At 38.9% G+C, this 13,534-nt stretch overlaps 1 protein-coding gene across 1 annotated transcript in view; it reads left to right on the forward strand.

Moving 5' to 3' along the window:
• The window catches only part of TMOD4 (tropomodulin 4), a 504,246-nt gene that overhangs the window by 133,495 nt on the left and 357,217 nt on the right, over positions 1 to 13,534 (forward strand). The window contains exon 2 of the mRNA XM_044080521.1: positions 3,363 to 3,528. Within this exon, the coding sequence (XP_043936456.1) occupies positions 3,409 to 3,528 (120 nt within the window). The 5' untranslated portion in view covers positions 3,363 to 3,408. The remainder of the gene's footprint in view (positions 1 to 3,362; positions 3,529 to 13,534) is intronic.

The raw sequence follows: 13,534 nt of genomic DNA on the forward strand, positions 1-13,534 counted from the left end.
TTCCCCAATCTTCTTCAGACTGGCCCTCCTGCACAGGATACAAAACACCTGTGTGCATCGTCCTCTACTCTTGTACATCACCCTATGCTCCTCGCTCTTCTTAAAATATGTATTCACCACAGCCTTGTCCATCCTTTTTGCAAAATCCACTACCATCTCACCTTCTGCATTCCTCTTCTTAACCTACCCATGATGCATCTGCTACTGTCTTGCTGAAAATAGAATTCCTTACATTACCACTAACTGCTTTATCTCTAGCTTCAAATTCTGCTACTTTGTACTAACATGGCTCACCTTCCTGCCATGTGCTGCCTTCTTGAACTTCATAGATGTACATGAGGTACTTTCATAGTTCAGTCACGCCCTCTCTTCCCTTTCTTCCTCCATTGTATAGACAGTATACACCTTTAAACGTTTTTCCAAAATCGATATATGATTCACATAGCTTCTGAAACTCATGCATAACAAATGCAGGAATCATCTGTCATGCCAGTGTAATTGCATATGCATACAGTAACAGAAAGGATTAAGATATTACCCACAAGGTTCGTCTTCCTGGGTGTGGGCGTGCACTGCAGTACATACCTATTCTACCTTATATGCACATCGTCTCATGAGTGTTGGTAGCTTTTTCCCTTGTGTTGCCGTCGCTGATTACGATCTAGTCAAACAGAGCACCACCAGTACATCACCATTACTGCACAATGACACAGATTCCTGGTCTTTGTCAATACAAACACCTTGGAACACTTAGTCAGAGTACTCACTAGGGGGAATAACATCTTGGATCATGTCCTTACTAATATAGGAGCACCTTGCACCATCCCTTCCATATCTCCATCATTTGTTACGTGTGACCATAAAGCAGTCTCCTTCAAAATAAAATTGAAACTAGAGAGCTCTTCCACCCAAGGTAACTTTAGAAATTTCTTTAAGACAAACTATCTACTCCTAAGTGATACATTGGAAAGCTTCAAATTCTCAACAAACCCAGTTAACTCCACTTAATATGCGGAAACATCCTGCACCACACTATACCGGCATGTAAACAGCTGCATAGATGCAGTTGTACCCTGCAGGTACAAGTGCAGGGAAAACCCCAGAAACAAATCCATACGGTGGAATCATAATATTAACAAGCTTTAGAATAAAAGGAAAATAATTTTGACCAAAGAAAGAAGAGTAGTTCCTAGAAGGTTAGAGCCCTTGGCACTGAAATAAACAAACAACTCAGGAGCTTAATAAAACCCACTAAAGTTAAACTTGAGGCTAAAATAGCTAAATAAACCAAATACAGTCATAAGGTCTTTTTTAGTTATGTTCAGAATCTCAAAAGCAGAATGCAACAGTACACTGAGATGACTGTGAATGATATTACCTACACAGGCTGACGATGTAGTGAATCCAGTGGCCAATAAATTTAGTTCTAACTTTACCCCTCTCTCCCCTCCATCTGTCCTTCAAGATATGCCTGAAACGGTCTCACCTCCCCCTATAACACAAGATCAAGTCCTAAAATTGGTATCAAAAGCTAAAAATACTGTATCTATTGGTCCTGGCAATATACCTGGCTGCTTCTTAAAAAGCCCAAAGCATAATTTAACCACATCCCTAACAACACTGTTCAATCTCAGCCTCCATACATGCTTTTTACCAAGTGAATTTAAGAACAGCTACAGTCATTCCCCTACATAAGGAAAGACCTCCTACAGACCAGGCAATTATAATCCCTTAAGTCTGACTAACCTTATATGTGAAGCCATGGAAAGACTTTCCATGGAACTAATCAATCAAGACATAAGGAACCTCCAAACACTCGACGCATCTCAGTTTGGATTCATCAAGGACAGGTCAAGCTTATTCAACCTGGTGTAGTTTTTTTGATGAAGGCAAAATGGTACACACTGCTTACCATGATCTGGTCAAAGATTTTGGCCAAATTCCAATCAAAATAGGAGAAGTTGCCTTCACAAAAGAACCAGTCACCAGTGTAGTCCCCAGGGTTCTGTGCTAGGCCTTCTGCTGTTCGGCATCTGCTTTCAGAAGTAAAGGCCAATATAAAAAGGCTCTGACTGACAAAGTTTGCAGATCATTGCAAGCTAGGAGCAGTCTTTGAATCCCCAGATGACTTAGCCATCCTGCAGGAAGGTTTGTCTTAAATAAATAAGTGGTGCCAAAATTATGGACTGAAACTAAATATCAAAAAATGCATTATTGTAATCTTTGGGAAATCACCCACCCCAGGGAACTACTGTATTGACAATATGACCCCTAAGAGTTGACCCAGTTGTTCAGGATTTGGGAATGTATGTGGATAGTGACCTACGTTTTGAAAAAATATCTGTTCATTATTGTAAGAAAGTCTTTATATATTGCACAGCTTATAAACAAAAGGATTGTGTCTAGATCTAAGAATGTCTTTTAATCAGCCCTCATTAAGCCAGTCATTGAGTATAATGCACCCTTTGACATGTATCTGTCCTGACACATGCAACAACTGAACACCCACAGAAATACCTTATTAAAAGGATACAAGACCTAAAGAACATGTAGATATACATGTAAAGAATATGGACCGACTCAAAGTACTGTCATTACACTCATTATCCTGCAGACTGCTAAGCAGTGACTTGTCTCCAGCATGCAAGGCATCTTCTGGATTTACTGTACATCAGTAAGTCAAATAGCATCAGAGATACTCAGATTAAGGCTCTAAACTTCTTCTGCAACATCAATTGATCTGTTTGGAGGGATAGACTCCCCATTCTTATAAAACAAAGTTAATTTCTGTCTATTTTCAATCACAACTTAGATCTCTGGATGGGAAACAGAAAAATTACCCCAGGACTACTAATGGACAGAAGCTACTCCTACATGCTTTAAGGATAATATATAATTATTGACCATGGGATGGGTAAGGCCAATCTCTAACCGAATGGGAGAAGTTAATTTGAGCACAAAAAGGGAAACTGGCTGTGCTTAAAATAGTCCACAACAGCAACTAGCCTAGTATTTACATATGAACTTAAAAGAAAGATGTGCCTGTGTGGGACATTTGTGAAATTTCTTATCTATTCTTAGGTAACACATTTCCTTTCCAAGAAAGGAATTACTGGTAATAAAACAGATAGTCCTGCTACCGATGTGGTAGGCTGCTTGTGTTTTTGTATTCATAAAACTGCCATTAATCAATCTGGTGACTTTGAAGAAAGCAGCTTTTACTATGTAGAAAATGCAGATGTCTAACACCAGTCTAATAGAAAAGAATCTTTGAGGAAAAACTGTTATCATTTTAGATGAAAGCTGTGAATGTTTATTGCTCTAACTATGTGGTTTTCCTCCTTGTTTTTTTTTTTTTTTAGGCCTGGTCCATTTGCTGCTGTTTAAGGCTCCACACAGGTGATCAGGATGTCGCTTTTGAAGAGTTTGGAGAAGTATCGGGATGTGGATGAAGATGCCATCCTCAGAAGCCTCACAGAGGCTGAGATTGCTCAGCTGGAGAATGAACTGGAGGAGATGGACCCCGAGGTAAGGCATTTGTAGGCATTTATATGAAGTAAGGCATTTGTAGACATGATTACCGCTTTAATAGGAAGTAACAGATGAAACAACATTTTATGCCATAGAACATCATTTCTTTTTGAGGTAGAAAGTTGTGTGATTCCATCAGTTGAAAAACAAAACATGAATCAACCAAATAAAGCAGCGAGCAATATCCAAATACAAATTACAAACAAGAAAGTGACTGACTCCCACGTATATAAAAATATTTTTAAATTAACTCTCCATTAAAAGGGGTACATTAATAATATGTTTCTAACAGAGAAATATACTCTATTTCAAACTTTGCTCTTATCTTTTTATTTCTTCTTAAATCAGCTTAGGAGCTGTCTTCTTTGTCTCATATGTAGTTGGTGCAGTTTTTGTGCATTTCTTTTATTTATAAAGCAAGCAACCAGACAGCACCTTATAAAATCAAATAAAATGAAAATTATTATATACAGCTTGACTGTCAAAAAATTTTTTACATTGTAATCACTAAAATATTTCATATCACATTACAGCAACTAATGATTTTACAAATTATAGGATGCCCTGAAATTCTTACAAGCTAGCTGGTTCTTTTAGGTACTGACTTGTTCCATTCTTTGTGATAGTTTGAACTTGGCAGAAGTGAGAAGAAAGCAATAAATATATTTAATGCTTTTGTCCAACATACACAGGAGTTCCTCAGAATAACCACATGACATATTAACTTCCAATAATTAACAATTTAACAGCTGTGTGACTAGTTTCATTACATAACATATCATTTAAAAATTATAAAAGCTAACATTTGTTTACAAATTCATTTTAAATAAAACTATAACTCATTTTAATAAAAATATTTAATATTTACATAGTTTTATTTAAAATAATTTTTAGTTTTTCTAATTTTTAAATTATTTGCTATGGAATTACAGCAGTCATATGACTTAAAGACTTAGTTATTGAAAACAAATATGTCATGTGATTGTTCTGAGGAAGTCCTGTGTATGTTGGATGAAAACGTCAAGTAAATTTATTAGTTTCTACTCTTTCCTTCCAATTTGATGTTTGTTTTTTTCATGGATTTTACATCAGCGCTGTGGACTTTGGTTTTGTTTCTTTGTGATATAATATTTTATCTACATGTACTTCTAAAAATGAAGTACTATTTCTTTATGTTCCTTTTGCCAGAAATTGTAAAATTAGAAGTTTAGGATGCTCCCTTAAATTTCAAAAAAGGTCTGCCATCCTACCCTTTCTAGAATGTGACTATTTTCTTTTCTCTGGTGGAGCTAATACTAGCAAGGTGTTGGGAAATACTAAACATTTTTCTGATACACTCTTCACCCAATGTATTGTCAGTATTAAGGTGGTTAAGACACTTTAACAAATAAAAAGACTATCGACTACAATATTTGGCTAAATAAATAGTATAAGCAAATTAAGAACCGTTAATGTTATGATTTTAAAATGATCCTTCTTCGATACATTGTTCCGTGGCACAGCACACTCTCCTTGAGTTGAAGCATTAATAAACATGCTTTCTGGAAGGAGATCTGTAAGTGCTACTGAAGTTACTCTTGTATTTTTAATAGGTAAACTATGACATTGTGGTGGCAAATGAGCTGACTTTACTGTAATACCTAGTAGTCAATGGCAGGGACTGTATGCCACTTAATGGCTTTCACATCTGTGCCAATACTTTTGTTGTACAGACAGACAGAGAAATAGCTAACTGGCTCTGGCTTACAGGTCAGGAATTTTTCAGACTTCATTAAAATGAGCAAAAGCAAATTTACTATGATAAATGCCAACCACAATTCCAAACAACTTTTTTTGTTTTTTAGGTCAGGTATTGGAAACTGGAGCAGTAATGCTAAATGTTCATATGCAAAACTATGACTAATTTAACGTGGTAACACTTTTTTTTTCTTTTCTGTTTCCCTTTCTAGGTTACAGTCCCTCACTATAACCACATACTCTCCTTAAAATGAAGTAGCCCACATGAATCACTATAAGCAATCCACATCATTTATCAAATGTTCAGTTCTAAGTCTATCATACCATTATGTAATAGAATATTTAAACAGATGTAGCTCATGAATATAATAGTTTGTGTTATCGTGTTATTGACAATCATACCTCTCAACCTACAGACATTGAAAATAGAAACTAAGACTCTTGAAAAGTAGGTACATCTAGTAAAAAAAAATCTGATCATCTCATTAGCATAACATTTGAAAACTAAATAGCAAATAATCTTCCCATTTCCATCAGGAATGTGGGATATGACATTCGTTCAGTATGTGTCGATGCCCAAAATGATGGAAAAATATAAGCAGGTCTATATCAGAATCTCGAAGAGGCATTTTGGCGAACGCCTCTTCATCTATACATACTGAATAAATGCACTAAACCACGATCGTTCAGAACAGCGATTTCTTTCCCTGGGAAAGAAATAGCTTAGCCGTCCATTTTAGTTTGCTGTTTTCACCACTGTAGTGTGATCTTGGAGTTGGTATATTTAGTTAGGGGGTGTGTGTGGGGGCATACCCCCCCTTTGTTTTGTTTGAAGTGGTGTGTTTGTGGTTTGAGGGCAAGCGATTTCTTTCCCAGGGAAAGAAATCACTGTTCTGAATGATCGTGGTTTAGTGCATTCATTCAGTATGTGTCGATGAAGAAGCGCTCGCTGAAACGCCTCTTTGAGATTTTAATATAGACCCAATATAAGCACATTATCAAAGAAACATTATAAATTTTGTAGACATTCATAAACTGTATTGCAAAATTATACACCAGAAGGTCAGTTATTTTTGCTTAAGAGAAAGAGAGATGTCAGATGTGTGTCCTCTTTCTTTAAATTATTGTTGCCACTAGAATGTTGGCTATGAGGTGTGGTTTTCTGTGCACTAGACAGATTCAAAAGTCTCATATGACGATGGGTTTTCAGAAAATTGTGTGAAGGGTTATATCAAGCCTGAAGATAGGGATTTACCTCCAAAAATGGGGACATCCTGTGCATCAGTAAATTAAACCTTAAAATAGGAATGCTCCTGCAAAATAGGACATTTGAGAGGTCTGATTAAGGTGATACAGTGGGGTTCACTCCCTTGCACCATCTTACTAATGCATGCTAACCTTAAACCTAACCCTGCCCCTAACCATAATCCTAAATCTAACCCTGCATCTTACGTAGAAAAATTATTTCTGTAACACTATCACTACACAAGACACTCGAACACACACACACACACACACACACACACACACACACACACACACACACACACACACACACACACACACACACACACACACACACGCGTACAACACCTGATCTCCTTTCTTATCCCTTACTCCTACCCTAACCCCTATATATTCACACAAACATTCTTACCCCTTAAGCCAAAAACTTCAGTATACCAAATTTTGATGAATGGAACACTCAATGGCATTTCAGCACACCCATCCCTGTCTGCTAGCACCTCAAACTTCTGAGCTGCTAATCAAACCCAGGTTGCTTGGGAGCATAGAGTGCTGGCTATGGTTTTGCAATTGTTATCTAAATATGAAAAAAACAGTATTAGATGCCTAGTGCCATCACTAGGTTGATTTTAGATGAAAGCCTAGAGATGTCACTATGATTTAATGAGAACAGTTATGACTAATATTAATAAATTTTATATATATATATATATATATATATATATATATATATATATATATATATATATATATATATATATGACCATTATCTGTAACTTCGGACTAGAAGCCATGGAAGACTGGTTGTATAAAATTTTTGTTGTGTATACTAATTAATGAATACAAGTAATTGCTGCCTTTGTTGGCACCATATTAAAACATAACATCTTTTTAATAGACAGTGTATGCAGAAATGCAAGTTTCTGCTATGGGCTGTAGTGTAGCCCATAGTTATGCTAATATTTTTGCTTCTAATTTGGAAGAAAACTTTCTGATTTGTTCTGCTTTTGCCACTCACTTTGTATTTTGTATTTCTTTATTGATGAGATATTTTAATTTACCATGAGTTATTAAACTTAATAACTGTTTTTGGTCCGCAGTGGTGCAGTGGTTAGCATTGTCGCTTCACAGCAAGAGGTTCTCCGGTTCGATTCTCGGCTGCTTGCAGCTTACCTCAGAAATCACAAGGCATATTCATGCATATACATTCATAAAAACTTACATAACTGCCATATAGTTTTGTTTACTGCACAACTTATGCAATTTATGTATTCTGTTGAAATGTTCAGGAAACTCAAAATCAAACTTTAAAAAGGGATAAATGGATAAATGGAAGGGGGCACTCAGATACAAACAGTAAGGAGCATTATGCAAAATAACATGGTGAGTGATGATGGACAGAGAGGGCTTGACTCAGAGACACAGGTAGCATGATGGAGAAGTTGCCTGGCATGCGTTGTATGCTAGTGATTGTATAATGACATACCAATGAGTGTCCACATGTTAATGATAGCTGTTGAGTATGCAAATGATGAAATCAAACATTGAGGTGCAGCCTTAAACACATGACATTATTGTGATGAGCCAGAAGAGACTACCAGCAGCTAGCATACCATCACTTCCCTGGCACGGAGATTGTCAACTGTTACCTTGTGGACAAAGAATCACACAGGAGTTAGCTGACATATGCTTCCCTTACATGGAATCAAGGGGATACATTGACTGCATATCTCAGTTGGCAAGAAGGTTTATGTAGCATTAACCACCTTGCTAAGGGAACCTATCAGTGTCTGACAGGGAGCACATTGAGAGTTTTGCAGTTGTTAGTCTTGTGAATCGTATGCCAATTCCTCGATGTGATGCTGCAACATATGAGCAACATATTAAGTTTCCTTGGATAGTAGAGGAGAGAACCACTGCTGGCAGCATTCTGCAATATAACCAAGTTTTCTGATGTTTGGGGGGGCTACTGGCATCATCTACATTGGCATTTATGCCCCACCTCCTCCACAAGACTTCCAGTATTTAAACAAGTAAAGGCTACATGCCATTAACTGCCATTTGGTATGCAATGCACAGGGTATTATATATAATAAGTCTGTGCACCATCCAGGTAGTTCCCATGATTCCCACATCTGGTGCATGTATGGCTTTTGCCAGCATTTTGTTCAGGGTGGGTTTACACAGAGCCATTAGTTGACAGGTGCACACAATGCAAGCCACAGGGACCTGATATGCTGTTTCCATAGTAGTTGGCAGCAGTCTACCAATAATTGTGACCACCATTGTGAGTTGCATGTGATGCTGTATATGCCTTGGAACCATGGCTTATGATCCCATCTATAGCCCCCAGACTGTCAGAACTATTAGGATGGAATATAATATTCTCTAGTATCGGCTCAAATTTATCTTTAGGTGAAAATAAGTTGAGTCAACGCTTATTTGTACCCTTTCTAAACCTATTGTTCTGGGTTACAATCAAGCTAAAAACTTAAAACAGCTAGCATGTACAAGGCTTAATTTGTATAAAATAGAAGTTATTAACACAAGCAATATTAATAAAAATGAAATTGCTGTACAGTAGAAAAGTCAGAGAACCACTTATATCAGTTCCTGGTAGTGTGGTAAGACATGCAACAAAATACTGGTTAGTCCAGGCAAAACTTACTTTCAGTGTTTGTACGTTCTGCATTAGCAGATTCTCCTTGATTAAGGATCTCTTGATCAATGCTGAGTACTGGGAAGTAGTCCTACAGTCTGTATCTATTCCCTTTTATGGGAAATCCACCGAAAAACTGGAAATAGTTCCTTGCACATCCACACTGGCTCCTCCATGGGTAAAAATCCAATTCAGTTACAGGCAGACATGATAGCCTACCTGTATGGCACACTACACTCACACTTACTTCAAAATGGATCTGTATTGGTAGATTAGCCAAGTCACGAATAAACAAGGTGCAATATTACAGTCTTTGGTTCCCTTTTTAGAGTGAAAAGCAGTCCTAAAACTCTGTTATAGTTAGTTTGCCTGTGTTAGATAACAGAAGCCCAAGTATGACTGGAAAGCGAAACATGAATGAATGTCTGAAAGTCTGACTTCCCTGTACAAGTCTGTCCAGTACAGAACTCTTGTCAGAAGTGAGGGCTTTAAAATTTCTTTGTTCTGGTTCTGCAGTAGAATGAGTCCAGTTATGGACATTTCTTAGCCTTCGGAACAATTTGTCTTTCTTTCCACAATTCATTATTTAATTTGAATAAAAATACAACCCGGGAGAGGAGAAGAGGTTTTCAGCTGTTGCTTTCATTGACATCCTGTGAGTTTTGTCACTCCTTTCTGACCTCTTGACACTTTAATGTCCGAGAAGCAGGATGGTGTTCAGGTTTTATGTATCCAGCTTGGAAGTCTGTACTTCGTGATGGCACTTCTTTGTCTGTGGTACTCCTTTTGCTGAAAACAGACACTCAGTGCAAATGTTAGGCAGATGTCCAGAAGATGAGGCCCTGTTATCTTCTAGAAAACAAATCTCAGATTGCATGATTTTGTTAAAAGTCCAGGGCCTTCTCATTTAGGAAACAGACTTTAATTGTATGTCTTTTCCTGAAAAGCTGAGAAAACAAATCATTTAAATGGCATTTCTTCATGCATTCTGCTTTTATGTTTTGTTATGTGCTATTACATATGGCAGGGGAATACCAAGATTAATGCATGTCAATATATGAAAACAGACTTAATAAATGCAAACAATGCACGGTAACAATGATATCAGCAATAATAATAGATATATTATTATCTATACTGTTAATGATAACCATGGCTATCAACATCAGTAATACACAGAATTCTTTTTCTTTTCAATCAACAAACTTTTTTTTACAAGGCCATGGTAGAGATAACATGCAAACATCACAGTGTGTCAGACAAAAAACATCATACAACATGTGTTTGAACTTACGAAGACTTGCTTCCACTGATTGGACACATTTGGTGGTGTACTATGATACTGACCAGAGATGGCAGCATGATATGTGTGGTCTGCACCATTCTGCAACATGTTCATTTATAAGGTGGGACCATCATAGTAGTGCCAGATAGAACAGTGAGAGCAGCACAGGATGAGTAGGAAAGGAATCACGGTGGAACCAGCTGCATTTGTCCATCATGTGAGGTAGAGGCAGCTGCAGTACATAGCGGCACTGCCAACGAGGTGACATCTGCTCCAAAACTATGGGTCATGACATGGAGAACACAAAATAAAACCGATTCAATCATTCACATGCCTAAGCTATGTGGTTCAGAGCACTGGCAGGCCACACTGTGTATCAAACATTACTATAACCATGAAAGTCAGAGGGGTGGAGAGACATAATTATCACAATCTTTGCAGGTGGAGTGAGACACAGAGATAGGTGATAGTAATGTTAATGTAGGGTGGAGGGTTATGGGAGGAGGGCATATTAGCCTTGCAAGTGGATATGGTGTTGGGGGAGTCAATGATCCATTCTTCAGGGTTGGGATGGAGCTTCCATGGCAGGAATACTGGCTTGGCACACCATATAGCCCTGTGGTATCAGGACTGGATGTGTCCTGTTTGGTGGATGGGGTAACACTATGGCAGCATATACAGTAATCTCACCATGGTGCCCCCATGTTAAAATGCAGTAGATGCTTGCTGTCCATGGCCCAGACAGTGGCCATGGCTAGGCTTTGTCCTCAGTACACCATTAGGAGACAGGGATGTCATGGAACTGCAGGACAAAGAGTGGCTGTCCTAATGGTGTGACCCCATTGTGGAGCCATGACCATGGGAGTGTTCTTGCTTAGGCAACCATAACCAGAGTTGACAGTGGTGCAGTCTGTGGAACAGTTTATGCCATCTGTCTGCATCTATCCTGTGACCATTCACTACACTTCCAATCCCTTGCTTGGCCACAGTGGGTATCTGCCAGCATCCTGATTAAGGCTGCAGTGGATGTAAATATGGCCACCACTGCTCTCAGCAGGCACATCTGCTTTTAGTCTGTTTATGGTATATCCAGTGGCATAAATCACAGGATGCCACACAGTTTTTGCAGTGGTTGCAATTGCTCATAAAGACCACATAACATGCTTATCATCTCTGATGTGGTGTGTATATGGGCCATCTGTGCCTGGATCCCTGACCTGCGCATTAGCTGATTGATGATAAGGGTGACACTTGGGTTGTGGAATGTCTTGGAGGCATGGTGACAGTGGCTACCTATGTGGATCTCCCAAATGGTGGGTGTACACATTTTGGAGGCAGTAGTCTGACAATTTCTGTCTGTGGTGCTATCTCCCGTGTAGCCTCTGTGCAGTTAACATGGACATTAAACACACAAGATGCCAGAGGTATATCCCTGCTTCACCTGTAACTCTGCACTAGAAGCTGTGTGTATGCCCAATAATGTACTAATTTCTAATTGTGCCACTATGCCATTGGACTGTGCCATGTGCAGCATGCCATTGTCATCAGCCACAGCTGACTTGCAGAAATCCAACATATGCCCATCCATTGTGTTAGACCTCCACACTAGAAACTCTGATAGTATAAAGATAACATACCTGTGGGAATGCTGAAGTATCTGTATCACTCCCATAAACATGTGACACACATGCAACTATGTGCTAATAATATGCCTGCACATGCCTTTTGGTGTAGGCTGTTTCAGCTGCATCACTGGTGTACTTGATGGATAGGAATGCATAGGTCTTTAGCTGAATACAGCATGCATACTGGTGGAACACTGCAACAGTACAAGAATAAGGTAATACTGGCCTGAAGCATCCCCCACAAACACTTGTTCAGCCATCAACAGCCCAATGTCTGAACCCAAGACAACATTAGGAATGAAGGTCTCTCACCTGCCCCAGATAAGGACACCAGCAACTCATCCACCTCTGTGAGATGCTTCTGTGCTTGTGGTCCACCACCTATGATGACTTGTCCCTGGCCATATTCTATGCCTTGGTCTCCCATTCAGTATGATTTCAGTGACCCTGTGGCACACCTGTACTATAGTGTTTTGTATGGTTTCCCACAGCACTGGCATCTTGCAATACTCCCAGCTGCATGTGGTCTCAGGATGCCTTGCTTGCTTTACCATTTTCAAGGATATGCACAACATTTGTGTATGGAGCCAACAGTAATGTCTCTTTCTTCATTATGGTGAAGTTTTTCTGATGTTGCCATTCCTTTGGTCTTATGATAGAATGTGTCCAGCTGTGTGGAAACAGAATTACATAACTGCATGTGAATGCATTGCTGTATTTGGCACATATGAGTGGTCTCAGCACTGTTAATGTGCCTCTATTTGTCTGCCCCAAACCCCTGTTTAACAACATTGTCAACATTCACATCCTCTGTCATAATGCAGGCAGCAATGGGCATGGTACTACTGCCCACTATCTTGCAGCACCATGGTGACAGTGTGTGGAGAAACACCTATGTAGGAGGCCTCCTATCCCTCTATGGCAAATGTGGTGGTCTTTGTCTGGGTGTTATTATGTGTCAAGTAGAGCTCACATACAGCAGGACAGTAAGCTGACATGCACTTGTGTTCTTCAACCTGAAGGGTGACCTCCAACAGCATGACAGTAACCTGACATGTATTTATGCTCTATAAGCTAACAGGATGAGCTTCCTCCAACAGTATGATAGTAACCTGAGACACTCTTGTTCTCTGCCACATCACAGCATGAGACCCATCACAGCAGGACAGTAAACTGACATGCCCTTGTACTCTAATATCCTGCACATTCCACTGCAGGTATCTAGGCCTGGTACTTTCATACTCCCTTTGTTTGCACTGTGAAGGCTTGTGGCCCATTACTGGTTGCCTTATCTTTTATCAGCATGCCCATATGGTTAATTAATCCATTATCCAGGTCTGTTGCTTATTCTAGGATGATCTGTCATAGTATGGTGATAGTGTTTTTTATTTCACTAAAACAGGCCTTGTAGCTCAGCAGTTATGCTAATAGAGTTATTTAGTGTGATCATTT

Source organism: Protopterus annectens, chromosome 8.part0, assembly GCF_019279795.1.
Source record: "Protopterus annectens isolate FY-2018-M chromosome 8.part0, PAN1.0, whole genome shotgun sequence".
NCBI lineage: Eukaryota > Metazoa > Chordata > Ceratodontiformes > Protopteridae > Protopterus > Protopterus annectens.